This window comes from Salmo trutta, chromosome 29 (genome assembly GCF_901001165.1).
Source record: "Salmo trutta chromosome 29, fSalTru1.1, whole genome shotgun sequence".
Taxonomy (NCBI): Eukaryota; Metazoa; Chordata; class Actinopteri; order Salmoniformes; family Salmonidae; genus Salmo; species Salmo trutta.
In genome coordinates this window covers 36,247,665-36,273,176 of record NC_042985.1, presented here as the reverse complement: position 1 = coordinate 36,273,176, position 25,512 = coordinate 36,247,665, and the positions used below count along the sequence as shown (strand labels likewise).

Below are 25,512 nucleotides of genomic sequence, written 5' to 3'. Positions count from 1 at the left end.
TCAACAAGTTACTCAATTCAAACCCCTCTCACTCCCTGCTTCTGCCTCCAGTCAAACACAGCAGTCAAAGATGGAAAGTTGCTGTGGAGCTTTGATTGGAGTTGCCCGTCATTTCTATCTTCTTCACATATCCTCTCTGTCAGGTGGGACTTCGGGGAATGGGATGGAACAGGAAGGCCAGGGAGCTACTGCAGGAGGTCAGGGAGTGCAGGGAGAGGTGGGTTGGGGCTGGCACACTAGGGGGCGCCGTAGTGTCACTACACATCCACATGGGTAAGGAGTCTGGAGAGCCGTGTGTTTTTGGCAGCTCCGCCCCTAAAGGTTAAAAGTACTCCTCTCCTCCTTCTGGGTTTGGCTCTCTGTGGAGGGGAGAAATAGTCCATCAGTATCACAACAAACTCTGGTAACCTAACAATCACATTAATTAAAATACATTCTTCCTGTTGATGTTTGAGTAATTACAAGGAGCACTGATAAAATAATGAGTCCCTTGTTCTGAAGAGCAATTTGTGAGAATCTTCTCATTAACAAAGATGAAGACAGAGTCTACAGCCCTACTTGTCTGGCCTCAGTTTACATTTTGTGGTACTGCGGCTCTTCTTGGAGGAACTGGGCGCCGGTCCTGTTGTAGTCCACCGGATCGGAGTGAGCCTTGCTGAGGTACTTGGTGTTCTCGTGTTCGCCTCCGTGGCTGTCATGTGCCGACCGGTCCTCGGTGTAGTCGAGGGGCGCCCCCTCCGAGCCGTCCCCCTCCATCTTCAGGAAGCCCCCGTGACCGTCCTCCAACGAGGAGCTCTCGTCGTAGAAGAGTAGGCTGCGGGAGCGGACTAAACAAACACAGACAGAGATAAATAGAGGATGTTAATCACAGCCTTGATCCTCCAAACACTACAAAGGAACATAGAACCATTCCTATATTGTAAAAAATGAAAAACAAACAGTAAAAAGTAGGTTTCTTTTGAAGAATGGAATGGTTTTGAGCAGGACGGTCATCTTTATTCAGCAGGTGTGTGACGATCATGTGAGTTCTATAGGGAGAGCAACTCATTACAGCTTCCTGTGCCATGCTGACTTCAGGTTTCTAAAGCAACCCAGCCCTCACCAACCAATTCTGAGTAGCCAGTAGGTCCATGTATAATTTCCATTTTGTGGTCATTAAGCTGAATATTATAATCGAAGGAAGGATATTGTGATTTCAGCTAACATACTCGCCTCAGTCTGTCGCTTTAGAAATACCACAAGATAAGATGTAATGCCACATTGACGTGTTATTCAACTACACGATGTACCCTTTGACATTATTTCTGGAAATGCTGGTAGGCAAGCAACATACGACCTGAAAATATGTGATATGTATGGGACAACAAACTAAAGGCTTTGTGTTGCTCATGCTGTAGATGGTAGACTATTCTAAGTCAGGGTTTCCCAAATGTGGTCCTGCACGTTTAGTTTTTCCCCCCCTAGCATTACACAGCAGATTCAAATAACCAAGTCATCATCATCAAGCTTTGATTATTCTAAATCAGCTGTGTAGTGCTAGGGCAAAAACCAAAACGTGCACCCATGACGGGGCCCAGGACCGAGTTTCCTGATACTCTGTTCTAGGTGACAGGTGAGGGGTAGGGGACATACCCTGGCTGGCTGTGTAGACATCAGCCGAGGGGAGGGGCGAGGAGGACTTCACAGTATGGGACAGGGAGGAGAGCTCAGGCAGACAAGGCACAAGGGAGCCCAGCACCAGGAAAAAGCACAGCGCCACCACCTGGCGGGAGGGAACCAGAAACCGTCAACAAAAGCACATGGTCAACATGAGCGACATGAGCACAGTGTGCTAGTGAGGTTCTGTTCTCCAGCTGAGAAGGCTTTTGCCAGTTTGAGTTCATGGGGTCGCCTCAGTGTGTTATAGTAGAGTAGGCCAGGCCACAAGCCAGTGTCCCTGTCCATTGCTGTGAGTCTTTTCACAAGCAAAGCAGTCATTTCCCCTTTTTAACAGGCATGACTATCCAGTCCAAGGAACACTAAATGCACAGTATCTTAGGTCAGTGGGAAGCACAGAAAAACCCCACTTTTTTTTATGGGATTTTGCATGTCCGGTGCATGTGTGTGTATGAGAATAAATAGTATGCAAAGTACCATAAGGCATGTTCCTGTTTGTGTTGAGGCCATTTTGTAGGATTGGGGCACTTTTCCTGTGACCAGGGCCTGGAGTTTCTGGAGCTGCTGGAGTAGAGTTCTGGAGAGAGGAGGCAGAGAATACATGTTTCAGATTCAATAATGATCCTCATGTGAACTTAAAACGTTCTCCAGAAGAGCAGACTCTAGTGGCTGTCAGTCATTACAATGATCCAGTTTAGCTCCAGCTGTCGGATAATACAAAGCAAGCACTATTACACACACAAACACACACAGATGACTGACAGTGACATTTCACAGAAATGTATAGTAAATCACAAAAATAATCCCTCTCCATCTGGCTATTTCCGTGACTTTAGAGTGAGTACAAAGTCAACTAAGATTGAACATAAAATAAAGAAGTACAAAAAAAATCATAATTGTCTGGCTCTTCTGAGCATCCAGGACATTGAAGTTCATCTCTGAGAAAAAGGATAATGTGAGGATAACACTGAGGAATTAGAGCTGGAAATCATATAAGACGTCTGTATTTCTAGTGTGTGAACCATGCTCCCACAGTCCCTCCCTCTCACCACGAAATACAAGCTTTGCCCAAATAGAAAGCAATTCAAAACCACAAGCAATACAGACGCCCACTCGGACTCTACCTCCTCCATACATACATCTCTCTCTCTCTCTCTCTCTCTCTCTCTCTCTCTCTCTCTCTCTCTCTCACTCACTCACTCACTCACTCACTCACTCACTCACTCACTCACTCACTCACATGTTAGACAGGCATGAGTGTTGGGTCGGCCTGCAATAAGAAATTAAACCAGGTGAGCTTTCATATTTTCACCACGAGAGGGAGCCTGTTTTCCACTAATGGTAGAAAAGACATTTCCAGTGTTAGCCTTCACATAACCCAAACACCATGAAACAATTTGTCATAACCACAATATGTGACTATAACAGTAGTATAAAGTTCAAATACATGCAAAAAAGCTATACTGACTTTATATTGGTCCTTTGGGATACCCCAGATGCACAATAACGATTTGCATGCTGTTAATACCAGAGATTGAAAATACAGTAAATTCTGATAGAAGAAGAGCTTCATGTAATGGTCCGTTTGGATATGAAGGTGATTATAATTTTTGGGTCAAATCTTAACAGGAAAATTCTCATGGAAACTCTGGAAACGGAACATTAACGTCCCATGTGAGGAATGTCCATTGCATCATCACGTTTGAATTGAATCATGGTTGGTCAGTGCTTGCACAGTTGTGATCTATAAACCATATTGCTCCCAAGGGACTAAAATAGACTGTGTAAAAGAAAAAGAAAAAACACGAGTAGATCTTGACTGGGAAACATGTGACTCTGTGACTCCTTCAACTCCTCAAGAGCAACCTTGGCCCTCCTCATGAACCAAACCTTTTCAGACGTTATAATTTAAAGTGCAGCAAGCACCTAGCATCCAGCTAACTGTATGAGAGATGCATTCATCACTAGTAAAAACATTTTTTTACTCGAGTACATTAGGACAACAGATTGCTTGTTGGGCTGCCATCTCGCATTGACAGATAAGCCCATTTTGTCCCCTCTTTACCAGCCAAGGCAAGGCATATGCTGCTGGAACACGCGCCCCACACGTTGTTGCTAGCTGGCTCCTGTGTGTTCCATTTGGACTGCCTGCTAGGAGCTGAGTCAGCCTGTGGTTTCCTTCTCGGGCCTCAAATTATTATGAGGCAGATTTGAGTGAGCACTTTTTGAGATGGTTCACTCTGTGCTGTAATTAGGGAGAGGTATACTGTCACGCTGTTACTTTGATCCAAGCAACTTTAAATGCTTTTTTTTTTATTATTGTAAATTAGAGGCTGGCACAGTCTGTGATGCCTTTAGAGTCTGTGTAGTCTGTGATGCCTTTAATTGAGCCCAATCACTTGCACTTGCACAATGGTCAACACTGTGAAAATGTCCCCACCTAATGAAGGCTGTCGTAGTCACTGCTGAGTAGCAGTCAAATCACAGACAGCTATCATGAATAGAAAACGTTATCCAAGGCTAGCTTGAAACTGGTGGTTCAGGGATGTGTCTAGCGTCACTCAGAGCATGCTCACACATGCACACACTCACACACATAAAGTCTGTCACTCAAAGTCATGGCTCACCTGTTAGCACTCTCCAGTGTTTCCACCTTCTTCCACAGGTCACTGTTCTCAGACGTGTAGTTCTCCACCCTGTAAGACACAAAGTCACATCCATACATTCGATCTGCACATGGAACAAAATAGAGGAGTGACACAAATGCTTGCTGTGCTGGAGAATTAGGCTGTTTGACTGGCTATCTGACAATTTGGAATACACATTCTTGATAATCACAGACAACATGGGCTACTGAAATACAGTGCTTGAATATTGGATGCTAACACAACACAGTCTGCGGTCATAGGAGGCATAATGGTAATGCTATAGTAACCTCTGTACCTCTGTAATGTATTTAGGTCTTAAATATTAACTAAAAAAACAACAATGACCATGGATGGAAAGTAAGGGATTTTGCTGGTAAGTAACAGTGGTCTACAGAGGCCTTTGCTGGAGTGGATTAAGTGATTCTGTGTGACTCAGATGGCCCTGTGTGACCGCATGCTTTAATGGACAAACGCCATTGGCATTAGCTAAGGAACAATCAAACAATGAAGGAGTGGAGAAATGAAAGAAATTGGAGAACAGGAATGACGATGAGAGAGGAGGAAAAAAGTTAGCAGACAGGAAAGGGGAGAGTGTCCTGCTTTTACTTTTTCTCCAGGCACTCCACGTACTCCTTCTTCTTCCTGCGACTCTCCTGGGCAGATATCTAGACAGAGAAGGGAGAGAGGGATCCCCAAATCATTTTTACCTTTATTTAACTAGGTAAGTCAGTTAAGAACAAATTCTTATTTTCAATGACAGCCTAGGAACAGTGGGTTAACTGCCTTGTTCAGGGGCAGAACAACAGATGTGTACCTTGTCAGCTGGGGGATTTGAACTTGCAACCTTTCAGTTACTAGCCCAATGCTCTAACCACTAGGCTACCCTGCCACCCCAATAACAGCTCATATGATAAAAGGGAGGATATTAAAATATGAATATTGCTGAAACACTACTTTGAGATTACAGGTTTAAAAAATGATTGCGGTTACAAATAGGTTTACACATTTTCTGGAAGCAAATCGTACAGTTCTTTTTGACTGAATCTACATTTTACTTTCCAGGATGTAAGAGTGGGTACCTTATTTTTTATTTTCCTGCGAACCCTCTTCAGTGCCTTCTCCTCGGTCTTGGTGAGGGGCAGCTTGTTGGGTACGGGGTAACCTTCAGCGATCAGGGTGCGTTTCTCCTCCTCTGTCAGCATCAGGGGCCCTGAAGTGCCCTGTAGCTTCTGTGGAGAAATAAGGATACAATTTATGAATTGGTTATGAACTGGGGAATCTGTGGTACTGTGTGTATTATATCTGTACACCGGGGCAGCTCCTAATGAAGAGACTAGACTAGGGTGGCGGTCAGGGTTAGTGTGAGGATATGAACTCCTAATATGTCCAGCAGCTGGGTTTGTCTGCAGCCCAGCTCATCGTGGGTGGCTCTGACTCTACTGCCGGGAAGGGCTTGGAGCTAGGCCGGGGGAACCTCCTTCACTGATAGGGAACCATCCACAGCACAGCCCAAAATCATCAGGAAAGGCAAACCATAGACCAGCCATGGGCTTAGATACTGTAACACTGCATATGCACGCACAGACACTGACTCACATGCACTCACTGACATTCACTCTCACTCACACACACTCACAGACTCAGGATTAACATAAACATAGTTCCTGTTACTTACAAACAACTTGATGTACCAAAAAAATAAACTTTCGCTCTGATTGGCACCATCCAATTTCTAAGTCGCTCTGGATAAGAGCGTCTGCTAAATGACTTAAATGTAAATGTAAATGTAATTACCAAAAGACAAACGGTACGCTGCTGGGGGGTGTGGCGAGTGGGACGGCCTCAGTACTTACGTGTGGGGCGGTAAGGAGGGGTGAGGAGGATATGGCAGCGGAGGAGCGGGCCTGTAGGCGGGCTGGGCTGGAAGGGGGCATGGAGTGGGGGCTCTGGGATCCATCACTGTCACTGCCATGGCTGCTGGGAGGGGTGGGGGGGAGCTGAAGCTGATCATCTGTGTGTGTGGGGGGGGCAGAAAATAGTGTTCCAATGGTTATGAAATGCATCACTTGCGACATGACCCATATGCTCAAAGCCTTTGTCCATCTAACCTCATGATGATATACAGTCACTGTATAATGAGACAGAGGGGACAAAAGTCTGACTTCATCTGTCGTGTGGGATCGAGCTGAAAATAGTTCATTTAACTTAAACAGTGGAAAGCAGCGGTGCAAATCCAGACCTCATAAAACGGTCAGTTTTGCCAAGACATCCATAATTAAAATGGCAAATGACTTCCTGGACAGAGTCAGTTCAAACAGAGAGACAGCTTAATTCCAGTAAGTAAGGCAGCCAGTGCCTGCTCTTATTTTTATTGCTTGATCCCATCCTCCCATCCACTTGTCAGCAGTAGCCTCTGTGTGAGTATCTGAACTGAGCTCAGACAGGGATGGAGTGAGGACTGTGTTTTCTTAAGATATCTGTGCCAGGCAGAATTTCCCCCAACATAGTTCCCAAACACCAGGCCAGACCCATGCTGGTATGACCCATGGATTTAGTTTGGTGTGAGTCCAGAGTACACAGGACCCAGGTTTTATTCTGTTATTACTGGAAAGGGAGGTGAAGAATGGGAGAAAATGGACTTTGTTAAAGGCAGAGGCAGACACAATGCAGACGTTATTGTTCAGACTGCGCTCTGCGAAGGGAGGCAGGGCTAGACTGGACATGTGGTGCTGCTGGCCTGTGGTTACTGAATATAAGATTTATGGTCAACCAGATGGGATTCAGTCTTATATATATATTCCTCTGCACCATGAAGGCCATCTCTGCAACCCCTGAACCAGTAAAAGTGTCTCTTTAACCGGGATACTGTAATCTGCAGGCTGGTGGCTGAACAGGTCCAGCTGTATCTCTACAGGTGTATCTGGTCAGTTCTAGCTTCTACTCCAGTTGAATCCCTCTGTAGCTGAGGGTAGCCCTTCCCTGTCTTTCTGATACACTCTTCAAAAGGATTCGGCAATCTGGTGCTCCGGACAGAAATATTGAAGATGCAAACGCCAGATAGTATCTTGGTACATCAAAAAAAAGGCATTAGTGTGCAGAACAAAAAATATTACCATTCTTAAGGAAGGGATAGAAAAAGAGGGGGAACAGAATCTGACTTAGCTGGTTAGATCAACACCAAAAAAAAAGAGAGCACTCAATCACCAGCACCACTAGTCTAATAATATACTTGCAGATTTACGTCTCAATTGGCTTTTTCCGTCTGACTTCATTAGCAATTAGATCAGAGAAACACTACACGAATGAACAGAGGCAGTCTCGTCTCGTGTGTGTAAGCGAAAAATGGAAAAAGAAAAGCTTGCAGGTTATAATTGGAACACTTCATATCTGAAATGAGCCATCACTAATAGTGTTTCATAGTGAAATACCTATTAGGAAAAGAACACATTATACATCATTATGTGTCACACTTGCTTGCAGTAATTGTTCTTCCTATCTACCGCAGCCTAGCCACTCACTTTAACAAAGATGGACTAATTCAGCTGAATAAGAGAGAGATAGAACATGCAGGAGAAAGAACATGCCGACCACTGTCTGGAAGACTGGTGTGTCATCGGGATTACACTGTAGTGAGTCACTGTGACGCACGCTTCACAACAGGTTTTTCTACCCCCCCCGTGTAAATAACACACTCGTAGAAAGGCACTATGGCGGAATCAACTGGAGGTAAGCGCCTTTTGACACCTGCACATAACCTTTAAGATGAGAGGTGGGTCTTTGAGTGCGTAAAGGTCTCAAAAGAAACTGAGGCATCTAAATAATTGAATGAATGGTAACTTAAAATCCAACCTTTCGTAGAACAGCTGGATACATTAGCCCTTAAGGATGTTTGAATGCCTTAATGTAATCTTGCTTATTGTCATGGTTCTCACCTGAAGGGATGTTGAGGAATTGGTTGACCTCTCTGGGTTCATCTTTGATAGCAGGTGTGGGGTTGAGGTTCAACTCTTTGGAGCCCTGGAATAAGAGTATTATTAACAGCCTAGTATTTGTATAGGACAAGAGACATTCCAAGTGGTTCTGACAGTAAACACAGCTGAAGACAGTTCAAAACTATTTATATAACTGAAGAAAGGGAATCCATCTCCACCAATGGTTTTTGGAAGGGATCCAACTGAGGACCATGTAGCCAGGACACTCACCATTTGAGACTTATATAGTTCATTCTTAGAGCTGGAACAAATCGGATGACCATGCCCTAATCCTAAATATACACAGAACTTTAAATATCCTATGAATTTGAAGATGTTCAAACTGAAATAACTATTGTGAAAAGAAACGGTATTGTAGTAATGTGTGCAGGGCTACAGGCCTGGTAACCAGTGATAACTGGTAATAGCTGTGCTGGGGTTCACATCTGACTGCTAAGCCCCACCTCAGCCCCACAAACCATGAATTACTTCCATGGACAATGATGCATGAGTCACAGTGCTGGTCCTGTAGGGGTGCACTGTGTGAATGGTTTATTTCCTCCACTTACAAACTCAGTTTCTTTTCCTTTTAAAAATCACATTTTGACCTACATTTTGTGTCAAAAATGGGATTTTAGATTGCCGTTCCAGCAAGACACTAGACTCAAAATTCCAAATTCATAGATGTCCTTCAAACAGCTCAAGTTTTAGTCGAAGAGGAGAAAGCCAGGAGAGATCCCTATGGCTTATAAAGAGGCTTAGTCTTCCGTAGCGCTTGACACACGCAGGAAAAATGCTTTCCCTGGTAACGGATCAGAATAGGTTCTAGGTGATCGTTTCTATGGCTGCGGTTTCTTACTGTGTCCCCCGATGAGCTCCTGTGAGGTGGTGGGGCGAGGTTGAGAGGCTGGAAGCAGGAGTTCTCCATGGAGGGGACTGTAGAGGAAGGCTCTGCCTGCTGATCAGGCTCCTGCTTTACCAAGATGGCCGTCAGGTCCTGGCTGAAGGACCACATTCCTTCAAACTCTGGGGAGAAGAAAAAGAAGACATGGTAAACGAATTAGTTGTAACGTCTCAAGGGATATCATTACATAACTAGTACACTACGTGAAGTAGAGTATCAAACCAGGAAGCGCCCCTGTGTGTTTCAAAGGGACACCTTGGGATACTACTAGAGGCGAGCAAGATTGGGTGACAGATCAGTGTGCATTGAAGCAGCAGGTGTGACGCACATCTACAGAATGGATCGTCTTTATGGTCCAGGGCTAACGCGTAGCAGCTGATTGTGAAAGCCAACAGCTTAAACTTCGAGGACTTTCTGCCTCCGAAATGAGTTTCCTCCTCCGTTAATAACCTCTGTGAAGATGGCAAACGGTGAGAGGCCAGCGAGTACAAAGCCTCTCCTGAAGAGGGGCCGTCCTGCAGTTTCAAAGTCAGGAGTAAAAACACTCACAACCAGTGGTCCTCGTTAGCAGCCTGGTTTTTCCCTCATTTGTTTGCTGGCACCCCGATTGGATCGATAAAACATTACAGAGGCTTATAAAAAGGTAGTAAGCAAGCTTTCAAGTTGTGCTCCTTAACAGAAGACAGGTTGGGGTGTGGGCGAGATTCCCATGGCGAGGAGGGGAAAGGGAGCAGTGGGAGACTGATTACGGGGAGGGTGTAAATCCCTCCCCCACTGGGGTTTTATGTCCACAGACTTTACCCCATGGGGGAAACCCGAAGTGGCGTCAAAATCTTCAATCCACTCAGCAAAGTCTACTGTATTGGCAACCTTGGCAACATCCTAAATTATCCACAAGGAATAGATTACATTTTTACTTTGCCAAACACAATAAATAATGCACTGTAAGATGAGTGAAATATTGCAAATACTTATTTTACAGTAGTAACAACTTTCCCTTGGATTCTACATCAACAAGTCATGCCTTGCAATATATTATGATGAGGCCTTGGCTTTTCTATGGGAAGATCCCATCAGGGAAGCAACAGGATGCACTGAATGAATGCGACCAAGGACACCACTAACTGTAACTGGCATGTCATCACAAATAATTAATGCAAACCAACAGAACATCCAGGTCATTTTATGTACAGTATCTAGACAGTAGCTCACATCTCATGGGATGTCATGGCGACAGCCTGCCCATACCCATGAGGCCATGTGTTGTGGCCCTGAGGAAGCATCAGGGTTACCTTTGAAGTTTACAGGCAGGTCAGTACAGTTAGTCGTACTCCCCTCATTCAGCATCTGAGTGGATTGGGGCAAGGCCTGGGAGCTCATTAGCCAGGCTAGGAGAGGGGATGGCAGTTTGATCTCCACACATTACACCTAGGTGGAGATCAGTAAAGCAGCTAGACACCCCCTTTTTAACAGCCAACCTCTTTAAAAATGGGCGTTTTACAGTGATTTGGGCAAAGGGGATGGGGGAATCAAGTCTGCGTTGGCAGCAGTGCTCTGTGGGTGCCTCTACTCTGTCGACAGTTTGTGAACTTGACTGCTATGGTAGTGCTGTGCATCTACATCTACACATTTTCATATTGACATTCAGTGGAAGGAATGTGTGTGGCCATGATCCCATATGAATCGATTTCATTAGATTCCATCCATTTGTGGATTCCATCCATTGTTCCATACATCTTACTGGGGATCCCTGTATACTTTTTTGGGCCAGTGATTTAACAGTGATTTCCATGTGTGAGACTGTGGTTTTTAACACACTGTTTAGTCCAATGTTATGCATTCAGTCTACCCTAAGCCTTGTGATGCAACCGTTTCTGAGAGCCAAGGCAGTTGTCCGTCTGCCTTGGCTCTCAGAAAGGGTTGCCCCCCCCAGCATCCCCTTTTTTATTATTTATTTATGGCTCTTCTTTTCCCTGGCCCCAAGCACAAGGGAAATAAAGGAGAAACATTTGCAGCTTGGAGTCATTGCAAGGGCTGCAGAAGCCACATGATGTGTGTGTGTTTGTGTGTGTGTTGGCTGACTGCCTGGAATTCCCTGACTTGCTTCCTTGATTCCTCCAGGGTGGGCAGGGCTTGGCTGGGAGTGTACTATGCGAGCTCGACTCCTTGGATGGGTTCTCTGCGCGGCACGGGAGCGTCAGGAGATAGGGCAGGAGCGGAGAGCGCGGATACAGATCTGATACAGCTATTCTAGTGACGTAGGACTTACACTACTATCAAACTATAGACCTTGTACACCTAGCAGTCGTGTTGGTGGATCTCTTTTTTTTGTCCTGAAGTAATATTTAACCAAGGCATTGTGCTATAGATGTATTTCTTCTTGTTAATTTGGGGGGGGGGGGGGGGGGGGGTCTGGGAGGAGGATAACCTATGATGAACAAGATCAAAGAAGAAGGACCAAAAATAATGCTTTTCATACCTGCTTCCTCATCCATTTTGATGGACATGGAGGGGCTCTGGGGGGCAGAGTCTCCGCTCAGGGAGTAGCTGTGTTCTTGCTGGATGTCAGGGTTGGGTGGGTCCATCTCCATGTCCAGCAGTGGGTCCCTGTCGGCCAGGAGGTGGTCATCAAAGAAGCTGCTGAACAGCTCGTTGGAGAAGTCCTCCATCTGCTCCGAGAAGTGCTGCAAAAACAACATCACCAACAAACATTCATCACATCGGATCGCCTTTAATCAGAAAATCATGTAATCGAAACCCATACCAAAATATACAAATGTAGACCTGCTCTTGGAAGTATGAGTCGTACCATTTCGCACATGCAGTCCTTGGGTTCTATGCTTTAGGGCATAGAACCCAAGGTGTATGCCTCAGTTTTTCCACTACTTTAGTTTAGCTAGCAGACAGTGAGTCACTGCTGGTGTGCAGAATCAGAACAGCTCTATTAAAATCCCTAGGGACACAGTGGCGGTTCTAGACTATTTCAACTGGGGGGGGGGGGCAAGCTGGGGCCAGTTGTACTGTTAGAGGGGCCAGTTACAGACGTTATTGTTGTCATATCATTTTCTTCACTGCATTGCAGGCATTAGCAGGCAAAAGACCATGTTCATAATCCTCATCGTTGCCACTGTCTAATAACTGATGTAAAAAAAAGAACGATAGCAAAAATTAGTTATGTAAAAATTATTTCATACTCCACATTTAGGGGGGCCACAAGGGGGTCCAAAATTGTTGTCACAGGGCACTGCCCCCCCCCCCCACCCCCCCAGAACCACTAGTGTAGGGACACAGTCTGGTACTCTGTGTTCTAGATAATCCCTGTATTCCACATCACAGACCAGTTCACATTCACTTTCTCTACACTCCACCTCCACTCAAACCAGCTATGCCTAATGAATCCCATCAACACATACCACTAATTGCATGTCATTCACAATGATCAACATGACTAGCTGTAATTAAAAACAGGCCAACAGGCTCCACTCGTTTTCCCCAGATGTGTAACAGCTATGCTCTCAAGACTTGATATCGTCCATGATATGCAGAGGGGAAATACAATCAAGGGAGTTTATAACAGCTAGAGCTGTTATAAAATGCATTGTTACAACAGTAAACGTAATGTGAAGAACGCAGATTATTTCAGGCCCATTATCTGGTTGGGGGGAAAAAATGCATTTAATTACAGATCAGAAATAATCGAAAACCCCATAGATGGCAGCGGCACTGTGGAAGCAATACAAGGACTGTATTAGTCAATCCAGAGCCCGAACGGCTATATGACTTGCATTGAAGGACATCACTATCGCAGACATGTTGAGACATGTTGAATCATCCTGGAAATAAGAAAACTTGTGGAGATTTGGGTTTCATTTGAACATATCTACATCTTTAATTACATCAATTGTACATCAATGCTTGCTTCTGGGTATGGCTTTGAAGGTAGGTTGACATTAATCACAGTGAAGAGAATTCCAGAGGCACCATCACTCCATCTCTTACCAAAGTGATGAACGTTTTTCATGTCCCTCACCAATGTACGTGAGTTGTATACCTTTACAAGTATGAGACACACGCAACTATTCACAGTACAGCGACCTGTGGGGCAGTTTGTTTGCTGTAGAGGGGAGTGTCTTAGGTGTGACCTGTAACCCAGGCATGAGAGCTGCACAGCTGTCAAACAAAACACCATGTATGCCGCCCACAGCACCAAAGACATCCCCATTTCGCTATCTGCTGGGCCTCTCACACGACTAAACATTGTGAATTCTGTGACAGGAAAACCAACATAGATCAAGCCCTGGCCATCTGTGTGTTCCCATAGAAGGCTGTATCATCATACAGACAAAATATCTACATTTGCTGATAGTCTTTAGGCCTAACAGATGAAATGATCTTGCTAGTGGAGGTGAATCAATTCCAAACAGTACTACACATTCACCCTACTTGTCACGTTCTCATGATAAGGATTTGGATAAAGTGCAAGTGAGTCTATAAAAGGCTCACTCTCCTTAGTTTGCTCCTACATTATCTATGTACACAAAACTTAACCGGATATCAAACACCATTAAATAGAGCTGATGTCGGTCGAGAGCAGTGTATGCTTAATAAAGAAAGGCACACTGGCAATACTAGATGATCCGGCTTATTTACTTGATGCAACACCATTGGCGTCAGCAGGCACACTAACCACTATGGCTGAGTGCGCAACAGGATAAACAGTCCCACCCAGACCCTTTCATCTACAGCAGGAGGTTCCTGTTGTGCACCGTGTGCGGCGGATGTGCTTGCGGCCCGAGATAATCCAGACTGAACTGAGTGATATGTTTCACTGCCAAGCCAAGAAGAAGGTGGCCATTATGGTGGTTGGAAAAGACAAACACAATCACAATGTGTATATTACACAGATAAATGGTCGGTTTATGCAGGCAGCAGGCTGTCGCCTCATTCGGTTTGAACACCGGCAGAATTTCCCAAGCAAATTTGAGATTTGGTTTGGGGAGTTAGCGCCTTTTGAAAATGAACACGCCGTTTAAAAAACGAACAAATGCACAAACAAATTGAAAATGATTGAATAAAGTTCACACGATATCATTTAAACGCATGTTCCCGTGGTAGAGTTTCTCTGTACTCTGGTTCAGTCTGTGATGGTGATGATGGTGATGATGATGCAATCCCTCAAAAGTTTCACATATGGTCTTCTCCTCAGCACCCCAGAGACCAAGATGTAGGATTTCAGAGGCAGACAGAGGGGCCTTTTCTCCCTCATGGCACTTAAATAGTCTTTTAAAGAGACCCAATTACTGAATTTGGGTCATACTTGGGACGGAGTAAAAATAACACTACACTTTTCTTGGTGGAGTTACTATGACGATTGTTTGCACATGAACCCACTAGAAATGTAAGCCGGAAAGCCAAAAAGATCACAGATTCTTTGGGAGTTGCCCCTCATATGACATTTTCTCTAGATTGCTAATTATGTTTTGGCTAGAGCACCAGACAACAGGCTTTGAAGTACACCAAGTCATACCAGGACGGTACTTGCATGCATAATGACTGAGGGAATATTTTAATTCTCCGCTTAGAATGAGACAGAGAAAGCTTGCTTTTTGAACAGCAAACAGGTAATGAGAATTCATTATAGTTTTGGCACTCAAGTTCTTCTCTCGTCTATCATTTTAGTGGTGACGATGGCAGACAATAATTACAGAGGTCTGTCAGAATGGGATGGGAAGAGAAACACACTTAAGCACCTTGAGGGAAACATATCTTCCCTGTCTGGGGTGGAGAAAAGACCCTTTCTGCTGCCCCAGATGTTCCCTCAGCCCTCGCCGGCCCATCTCTCCAGCTGGGGCAGCTGGTACAGGTCTGGACAGACAGGAAGCCCCATAGAGGGGGAAGGGCTGCTGGGTGTTACTCTTTCTGGAAGACCTCTCATTAAAACTCTCTGCGGCTGAGAGAGAGAAAGATAGACCACAATGCTATAGGGAACCGAAGAGGTTAAAATGTTCCAGAGCAACTCGATTCCCTACTCTACATCAATGCCTGAGCAATCAGGCTCCGGAGCATTGTCTGTGCAGATACCTAGCAGCCCGTTTAAATGCTTTGCCCTTTAAAGCAAACTATGATAATAGATGCCAAATATGTTAGCGCCACTGCAGTTATGGATTTGGAAACCAAATATTGTATTTTTAGAAACCACAGGCACAGGGATAAATGTACAGAATTCTTGGGAGTATTGTACTGACTGTGATTGGAAACAAGGAAAGTGTTTTGTTTGGCTTGTTCAGAAGGGGTGGAACATTACCATATCTATCTGAAACAATCTAGACATTCTACCACACACTAAATAAGCCCTATAAGCCTTGTCATTGAAGTGGTGCTAGTATTTCTAGCGAGGCATAATCATATCAAGTATTGCACTCTCTCCTGGCACACAGTATCACATTTGGTGAAAAGAAAGCATAAATAAATGTCTATGCAGTAGACATAGTAAACGCTGCACTGAAGTCAAGCAGCTCATAGTAATACCAATGTGCTTCTCAGCATTGCTTGTGGTGATACAAAAACTATGTCAGCTCTGTGACCAATCAGAGCAACGCATGTAAATTAGCCAGGCGCTTGCAAGAAGGAAAACTGGAGTGCAAGGTTCGCATGGAGAAGCTCAGCAGCAGGAGAAAATGTGCGTTTGTAAAAGGAAAAATAAATCGGCCAATAAAAGTTTGGGCTGGGGACCCAAGCCAAGAAAGCTGCTAGACTCTCAGATCTGCAGGAATGGCTGTTATGCAGTTCAAATGTGGCTGCTCTGTGGAGATTTACCCTCGTTGCTGTGAGAAGATAAAGAATAGAAGCAGCAGTTAGTACAGTTTGTTCTTATAAGAACAATTATTATTTGAAGAATTGTGCTTAAGGATGCAGTTAAAATACAGAAAATCAACAGAAAAGATGAGCACAATATGACTGTTATGATCTGGACTTAAGTTTGACATACAGGAAGAATATCTAGAGGACACACGCTACATTAGTACAAGAGAGGAGGAAATTCCAAGCGAAAAGCATACACATTCAAATCAGCTGTGATCCATAAAGTTGACAGCTTGACCTAATCTGACCTCCATTGAAACCTCTTAAGTTGCGTGCAAACATTTGGACTTGAGACTGCTGCATCCAAATGTTCACATCTGCAACTTTAAGGGCCCGGTCACATGTCCTCGCTTGTCACATTGCCGCTGGCTCCCAAATTGGACCAGATGCTACAAGATGAGCCTGATATGCGTCTGATGCTTTTAACGATTTACAATTGATGTGCATAATGCTAAAGTGTACACACCTGAAGCCCTTAGGATAAAGGTACAGGGAGGTTTTGAATGTATCCCCTGATTCTCACCTACTACCTGCTGTTTGAGGAAGACATTTGGAAGTAGCGCTTCCATTTAAATCAGAATTACAATGATGTCCAACGAAACGACGTATGTGTGTTTACTGCATTACGCATGTAATTACTGTTATTTCCAAAGCTCTCAAATCAACCAGACTTGACACTCACTGACTCCTGCTCCTCACTGAGTCCAACATTTAATGTATTCATCTAGTGTTGAGGCAGCAGTCAGCAGTCCCATGGCCTGAACTTCCCTCTGCATGAGCAGCGAGGGAGCACCCTAAAGTATAGAGTAGACCCATGAGCTCCCATCCCCCACTTTCCCTGAGTGGAAAGGCCTGGTTTCTTAATTCCAGTGCAGATGCTTTCTTTAGCAAGCAGAGGGGTTTGAAAACCACAACCACTAGAGACAGGCTTCTGTGTGTCACTCTGACTGGTTTCCTGACCTTTAAGGGATTGTTTGGATCCATTTAGAGTCTGTGATAGATTAGAGGAAGCCCAGAAAATATTATTGTTGAGGGGGGGAATCACCTTCTCACTGAAGCTCCAGGGTCCTGAGAGTCTGGAGTTCTACTTTGCTGTGGCATCTGTGGCCAACCAAATGGACTGCAAAACTAAAGTCACTTTAATCACTTCTCAATATTATCTCCAGCTTGCAACCTCACAGTCCCAACCATTCTCTCTCTGACTGTTTGTCCCCAATTTCCTGTGCTCAGCTTGGTCTGCAGTCTGTAATTTAGTTGCTGCTTTTCCCATTGACTCCCACTCAAGACAATGACAATTTCTCACAGCCGGTTGCACTTCCTGAGACTAATAATGGACCTTAGTACACTTAATTGGCTAGTCTGAACTTCAAGTACTATCTTCTTAAAAATAAATCTTCTTCGGGATCGGTGTCCGTCCACGGGACGGTTGAGCTAACATAGGCTAATGCGATTAGCATGAGGTTGTAAGTATCAAGAAAATTTCCCAGGACATAGACATATCTGATATAGGCAGAAATCTTAAATTCTTGTTAATCTAACTGCACTGTCCAATTTACAGTAGCTATTACAGTGAAAGAATACCATGCTATTGTTTGAGGAGCCTGCACAATTTTGAACATGAAAAGTTATTAATAAACAAATTAGGCACATTTGGGCAGTCTTGATGCAAAATTTGGAACAGAAATGCAATGGTTCATTGGATCAGTCTAAAATGTGCTCATACACTGCTGCCATCTAGTGGCCACAATCTAAATTGCACCTGGGCTGGAATAATACATTATGGCCTTTCTCTTGCGTTTCAAAGATGATGTTACAAATAAAATACAAAAGAACGGTTGTTTTTTTCTTTGTATTAGCTTTTACCAGATTTATTATATTATCTTATATTCTCCTACATTACTTTCACATTTCCACAAACTTCAAAGTGTTTCCTTTCAAATGGTACCAAGAATATGCATATCCTTGCTTCAGGACCTAAGCTACAGGCAGTTAGATTTGGGTATGTCATTTTAGGCGGATCCTTAAGAGGAACCATTGGAAGCTTTGAAAGAATTTACAGCCTTGTTCCAGCAAAGGTTAACACCAGTCTACAATGTTGACTCAGTCTGAGAGAACCAGCGAGGCAATGTATGAATGAACTGTGGTTGAAATGGGTCAGGGAACAGGATTCCAACTGTTATATTTGAATCCAATTCATATCAGTATGACAGTCATTCAAAGGTGACTAACCTGTGACTAACCTGTATCCCCGAACATTGTGACTAACCTGTCACATTGTAACTAACCTGTAACTAACCTGTATCCCCGCACATTGACTCAGTAACAGTAACCCTGTATATAGCCTTGTTATTGAGATTTATTGTGTTACTTTTTATTATTTTTTACTTTTGTTTATTTGGTAAATATTTTCTTAATTTCTTGAACTGCACTGTTTGTTAAGGGCTTGTAAGTAAGTATTTCACGGTAAGGTCTACACATAGCTAATTGAATTAATTTGGTTACTTATATGGAAAGTGGATTTTCAGATAGGTTTTGTCTGACAGGTACAGCCAGTCCTACTGCTCCAATAGAGATGTGTAGGTGGATATGAAAAAAGACTTGCCTAGAACTGTCCCTGCTATGTCTCCTGAAAGCCTCTCCCTGAAATCTATCCCTGAAAGCTCCATCCTAACAATGTGTTCCAGATTAAGTCTGGCTTCTTCTGTTCTGCTGTTTCATTTACAGAGCTGATTGCCAGAGACTACAACAGAGGACTGATTTACAGACTGAGAAAACTGCCCACCAGCCTTTCATACAAAACAAAATAGATTAAATAGACATATCTACTTGTCTCTGGACACTCAATAAGCCAAACAACTCACAGTTCCATTTAGTACCATATAGGCTAGTCGGAAACCACAAGGATAACATTTATAATGTGAATTAAAATGTCATACCAGTGTGAAAATAACCTGCAACAGATTGATACAATGCTGCAGATATATGACTCTTTGGAAGCTTGGAGGATGGGTGGGTACTTCAACTACAATGGGCATTATCCTCTTATTACAAGATGATAAACAAAGTGATACCTTCAAGGATGTGATGAGAAGGAAATGGGTGAAGGAAATACTCATGTCAATATAAGATAAAGTACATGAGAACTTCCCTGAAAATAGGCTATAGGTTCACCGGAACTTGGTCCAGTTCAAAGTTTGTGGAAGCTCCTATTACTCAGATGTTTAAATCAATATAGTATTTCAGAAAAACCCATTATATAGCTGGAGGCTCTATTATGTAATCCATTTCAAATGTATATTGACAGAAAACACATCATTTCTAGTTCTAAGGTGTTCTATAATCCACATGTTCATGGGCCTACAGATGTTTTTCTTCTAAGAGCAATAGACATGTGCACACTTTTTTTTTTAAAACAAGAATGACCGGCATTTTTAACAATTCAGTGAGGACAATATAAGAGACACGCACCATCACCAAAGATAAAACACTGACTGGTTTGACAGCACATACTTTCTAAATTGATCACAGCCTGCAACTACCACAGGTTAGAGCTTATTTCCAGGGTGTGTGCTCCGCACTTGACTGAAAGGCACCACCACGCCTTTGATATTCACCTCAGAGACAAAGTTGAAGGGCTGATACTAGCGCCTTGAATGCTTAATCTTTCTCATGACATCTTAGTTTGTCACGTATCTCTTTGTTGATCATTCCATGACAGACACACATCAGTGTATATACCAGGGCTTGCCCAACCCTCTACCTGGAGATCTACTGTTCTGTAGGTTTTCAGTCCAACCCTAATTTAACAGTTCTGATTCGGCTAGTTAAGGTCTTGTTGAGCAGCTAATTAGTAGAATCAGGTATGTTAAATTAGGGTTGGACTGAAAAGCCACAGGACGGTAGATCTCCAGGAAGAGGGTTGGGCAGCCCTGGTATATACAGTACAGTGCCTTCAAAAATTATTCATACCCCCAGATTTTTTTAAAAAGTGGGATTAAAATGGATTTAATTGTCATTTTTTGTCCAAGATCTACACAATGTCTCTGCAATGTCTCTGCAATGTCAAAGTGGAAGAAAAATTCCCCCAAAAATTGTATTCATAGAAAATAAAATATGAACATATTTTGATTAGATAAGTATTCAACCCCTTGAGTCAATACATGTTAGAATCATCTTTGGCAGCGATTACAGCTGTGAGTCTGTCACGCCCTGACCAGGTGAACTCTTCTATTTTGGTCAGGGTGTGGCATTTCTATAGTTTATTTTCTATGTTTTTGGTATAGCCTTGCTTTGGGGCGTATTTCTATGTTGGGTTCTGTCGATTCCCAATCAGAGACAGCTGTCGCTAGTTGCCTCTGATTGGGGAATCATATTTAAGTTCCTTTCCCCCCACGATGTTTGTGGGTTGTTGTCTCCTGGTCTTTGAGCAGTAACGATACGTTTTATTCTCTGTTTTGACCGTGTTATTTCAGTCTGTAAGAATAAACATGTGTTCGCTCCCAGCTGCGTTTTGGTCCGCTTCCTCATCACCCGACGCCAATCGTTACAGAACAACCCACCAAACCAGGACCAAGCAGCAGAGGAACGAGGAGTTGAGGAAACTCGAGAGGCCTCCCCAAGAATTTTTTTGGGGGGGGGCACAAGGGGAGTTTTGCGGGGCAAGTTTGGAGCCCCAGGCCAAATCCCCGGACTGTTTTTCGGAGGCCAGTTAATGGACAGGGCTTATGCTTCGGGGTAATGGGTGTTATGGCGAGGCCAAGTGTTTTTAGGCCAGTACGCGCTATAGCAGCGCCCCGCAGTTACCAGGGGGTAGTAGGCATTCAGCCAGAAAGGGCGATGCCAGGGTTAAGCTCGAGACCGCCAGTAAGCCTCCATGGTCCTATATATCCGGTACCAGCACCACGCACCAGGCTTCAAGTGCGTGAACCCAGCCTCGCCAGTCAACAGTCGTCAGAGCTGCCCGCCAGTCAACAGTCGTCGGAGCTGCCCGCCAGTCAACAGTCGTCGGAGCTGCCCACCAGTCAACAGTCGTCGGAGCTGCCCGCCAGTCAACAGTCGTCGGAGCTGCCCGCCAGTCAACAGTCATCGGAGCTGCCCGCCAGTCAACAGTCGCCGGAGTGGCCAGACTGCGCTGAACTGCCGGAGTGGCCAGACTGCGCTGAACTGCCGGAGGGGCCAGACTGCGCTGAACTGCCGGAGTGGCCAGACTGCCCAGACTGTCCCGAGCTGCCAGACGTCCCCAGTCCTGTCCGGCCCATTCCTGCTCCCCGCACCAAGCCAGTGGTGCGTGTCCCCAGTCCAGTCCGGCCCGTCCCTGCTCCCCGCACCAAGCCAGTGGTGCGTGTCCCCAGTCCAGTCCGGCCCGTCCCTGCTCCCCGCACCAGGTTAGTGGTGCGTGTCCCCAGTCCTGTCCGGCCCATTCCTGCTCCCCGCACCAGGTTAGTGGTGCGTGTCCACAGTCCTGTCCGGCCCATCCCGGCTCCCCGCACCAAGCCGGTGGTGCGTGTCCCCAGTCCAGTCCGGCCCGTCCCTGCTCCCCGCACCAGGTTGGTGGTGCGTGTCCCCAGGCCAGTCCGGCCCGTCCCTGCTCCCCGCACCAGGTTGGTGGTGCGTGTCCCCGGTCCTGTCCGGCCCGTCCCTGTTCCCCGCACCAGGCCCACGGCGCGTGTCCACAGTCCGGCACGGCCTGTGTCCGGTCCACCGGTGACCAGTCCTGTTCCGGTCGGCGGCTCCGCTCCGGAGCCTGAGCATGCCGCTCCACCGTGGTCCAGTCCGGGCCAGAGGAGTAGGGCTAGGGTGGAGGCAGGGGGAGAAACACGCCCGGGGCCAGAGCCTCCACCGAGGGTGAGGCGCCCACCCGGGTCCCCCCCCTAATAGACTTTAGGTTGGTGCGCCGGGAGTACGCACCGTTGGAGGGGGGGTACTGTCACGCCCTGACCAGGTGAACTCTTCTATTTTGGTCAGGGTGTGGCATTTCTATAGTTTATTTTCTATGTTTTTGGTATAGCCTTGCTTTGGGGCGTATTTCTATGTTGGGTTCTGTCGATTCCCAATCAGAGACAGCTGTCGCTAGTTGCCTCTGATTGGGGAATCATATTTAAGTTCCTTTCCCCCCACGATGTTTGTGGGTTGTTGTCTCCTGGTCTTTGAGCAGTAACGATACGTTTTATTCTCTGTTTTGACCGTGTTATTTCAGTCTGTAAGAGTAAACGTGTTCGCTCCCAGCTGCGTTCTGGTCCGCTTCCTCATCACCCGACGCCAATCGTTACAGAGTCTTTCTGGGTAAGTCTCTAAGAGCTTTGCAAACCTCGATTGTACAATATTTGTCCATTATTCTTATATATTTTTTTCAAGCTCTGTCAACTTGGTTGTTGATCATTGCTAGACAGCCATTTTCAAGTCTTGCCATAGATTTTAAGCCGATTTAAGTCAAAACTGTAACTAGGCCACTCAATGTCCTCTTGATTTAAGCAACTTAGACTGCAATAAAGCTAATCACTGATGGATACACTATTATATACTAGCATTTCGTCTGAATTCGTTCAATGTTTGATTGATCAAACTACCTCACCTCACACCTGATCAAGTTATAGAGTAGAATCACCTTATTGACCACTTGAAAGTGGACGTTTGTAGCAGGGGTTTAAGCTCCTTAGCGGAGAACACATGTAGCAGAAAGTGTAAATGATTGTGAAGAACTAAGAGCCAATGGCCTGCCATTTTGGTAGACTGGTTTATTTTGCATGCGTACATGAATTTTCAAAATATTACATAACTTTGTCATAGCCATCCATTATGGACTGGCTCCAAAAACAGCAGTAGAAAGCTCAGCGCAATGAGTCCCTGTAGGAACCTAGTGGGAAGGAATGCAGCTAGCTGGTCCCGTTACCTCCTCCCCCTGCCAAAAACTCCTTTCCACCCCCACTCTACATTAGTGTGTCTCGACTGCAAGGCCCCGACTTGCTGGAGTTTTATGGCATGCCCAGTCACGCTCCATCACCTACGAGCAGAACTAGCTGCTGGCTTGTGTGGGACGCAGGCGTGTCGGCCAGTCACCTGCCAGCTGGGATCCCCCCTCTTCCTCACAGACACACACTTGCAATGCAGCACTTGCAGGTGCAGTTCTATTCTGTGCATCCATATAAGTGAATATTTAACTTCTACAGTATGCTACGGACCTTTTATCCGATAGGAATTTCTCTTATCATTCGAAAAAAAGTGGGATTGACCAGACCAGCCAAATATGAAGGTAACCTGCGAACTCATTAGTCTGTGATCCATTTTAAAGGAATGAACACCCTCTGCCACATTTCTAAAAGTCGTATCATAAGAATATGCAAATCTCCACCCATGGGCATCCTAGTTAATGTGGTCACACTCTGATCTTAAAAGCTACACAATAGCCTGGAGCTTATCTGATTTACCCACCCATGCAATTACCTAAAATGTAGGGTAAGTGCTTGGCAAGAGGGTCATCAAAGGCAGCATACGAAAACCCCAAGGCAGCCATTGAAATTCTAACTCCACGCTATAAATAAAAAAAAGTAGCACACAGAAACCTAAACAGTTGAAATCCTTAAATGACCCACCTATATTTAAACCCCCATAATAGTTGGTAAAACAAACACCGCCTATTACTTGCCTCCCCCCACCCTTCCTCCAAGGCTGTCAGTGTGTAATTTTGTTGTCATTTTTAAAAGGCATAAAAGGGTTCTTTCACTGAAGAGGCCCCCGGCCTGAGCCTCATCACTTCTGCCTACAGAGGGGCTTCAACAGAGGGCTGTGCAGGGGGAAGCAGTGGCAGACCGGTGAGGGGTGCACGCAGCACACACACAGGCCCTCATTCACTCTCACACAGCACTGAGACAGCAGTCAGTTGCTAGAATCTGAACGTATTCACACTAAAGACAGACTGGTCCTCTCCTCCCTGTCTCTGTCTCCTAGAAATCCCCCAACCACAATCAAGCCATTGAGGGCCAGGGGCCAGGCTTGATACATACCCTCACAGCTGGGAGAATGTGGAGGGACATCTGGGTCTATTATAAGTCTGTCAAATCCCCATTGAGAATACCCTCATCCTCAAGTGTACCAAGTGCATGACTAGCTGAGCTAATGTGCTGATTCAGTGTGAATTCCCATTATGTCACATGATTTCCCATTCATCTGTGTGACGCATTCCCAGATACACTTCCATATGTCCAAAGGGTGTTTGGATTAGATTAAATGTTGACCCATTGGGGAGTAGTTAAAGATACAAACCACCACCACTCTCTTCTCACAAGAATAATCATGGAACATTCAAAGCCTAATTGGATCCTTTCCAGATTGCTCACCATTTCTCCAATAGCCCACTGGTTGGTCCAGTTTTCCACCACCTAGTAACAATTATGTACTTTATCTCTTTGTGGTGGGGTTGTTTAGTCTTGGTGTAGTTTGTCATTTTCCAGTGACATTTACTCTTGATCCCTGTGTGTAATGTGCTGAATATTTAACTGAACTAATAAATGAGGAATATTCTCTTCAATTGGATCAGAGTCATTTATTGAGGGCCATCATAAAAATGTGATAGTTTTCACATACGTCACAACAGTCTTTACAAATGCACTGAAGCCGGATGCATGAGCAGGATCAACTCCAGTTTACACGCCCACTTTAGGTCCGGCACGATTGGGAAAGAGAATTTGCTGAATTACACAGCTGAGCAAATTAAACAGCAATAGCCTACATGCCGGCTGTTTATCTTTCGTAATCGTTGCAGACACGCATGTGACGAACCCAGCAACTTTCTCTGACGTGCATTTAGATATTTGCAGTGTAGTCTCACAGCTTAATTCATCCATAAAGCAGTTTATTACAGCGCAATTAACACATCTATCACAGTCGAGACAGAAGAACACTGCTGACACTGTAGACATTGAAGCATTAATTGCATAGGTTATGGGCATACAAGCCGAATAATATATTTTTAAAATCTTGGGAATAACAGCGACACACAATTTATGCTGCATTACAGTTTGTCAATCACTGTGCGTAAAGATAAGTGTTGATAATATGTAGAATAAAAATAACATCTGCACGTACCACATTGTTGAGAAAATCCCCTTCATTCAAATCCTCAAGGTCCAACAGGTTGGCACTGGGGAAAAGTTTATCCGGGGCGAAATTGTCCAGAATGGTGTCCATAAGTGCAATTGCTATAATTAAACTCTATGATAAAATATTTTTCACAAAAGCAATAGAAGGTAAATAGTTAAAAATGTTAAAAACCGATGACAACAGCTGTTTTAGGCTACTCTGTTCTGAGCTGTCTCTTATACAACTATAATTTTGTTATGCATCCCACGACTCAATAGGTTGTTGTGCTTATTAAGATATGATTTTAGATTTTATATGCGTTGTTATGATGCGAGGTGTCCTCTAGTTCAATCAAATCAGTGACATCCAGCTGCGCTCTGTCTCTAAGGAACAAATC

General features: G+C 44.7%; 1 protein-coding gene across 2 annotated transcripts; it reads right to left on the bottom strand.

Moving 5' to 3' along the window:
* Window positions 1-111: 111 nt before the first annotated feature.
* LOC115167525 (cyclic AMP-responsive element-binding protein 3-like protein 1) lies at window positions 112-25,512 on the bottom strand. 2 transcript variants are annotated; one of them, XM_029722007.1, is made up of 12 exons: window positions 25,122-25,512; window positions 11,659-11,863; window positions 9,135-9,301; window positions 8,237-8,321; window positions 6,158-6,315; window positions 5,384-5,533; window positions 4,911-4,969; window positions 4,284-4,352; window positions 2,134-2,233; window positions 1,633-1,762; window positions 578-827; window positions 112-359 (listed from the first exon to the last, which is right to left on the bottom strand). In XM_029722007.1, exons 1-12 carry the CDS (start codon window positions 25,221-25,223, stop codon window positions 323-325), a joined length of 1,512 nt encoding a protein of 503 aa, XP_029577867.1. In that variant the 5' UTR covers window positions 25,224-25,512; the 3' UTR covers window positions 112-322. The 2 variants fall into 2 exon arrangements, with proteins under 2 accessions (XP_029577867.1, XP_029577869.1); XM_029722009.1 differs by having other exon boundaries at window positions 272-359; window positions 559-827.

Bases quoted from the DNA above. Each gene is read 5' to 3' on its own strand.
- LOC115167525 (XM_029722007.1), bottom strand. From the start codon at position 25,223: ATGGACACCATTCTGGACAATTTCGCCCCGGATAAACTTTTCCCCAGT. The intron at 4,970-5,383 runs GTACCCACTCTT...TTCTCTGTCTAG, and splicing joins GCAGGAAAATAAAAAATAAG to ATATCTGCCCAGGAGAGTCG. The intron at 360-577 runs GTAAACTGAGGC...TCCCCTCCACAG, and splicing joins GAGCCGCAGTACCACAAAAT to AGAGCCAAACCCAGAAGGAG.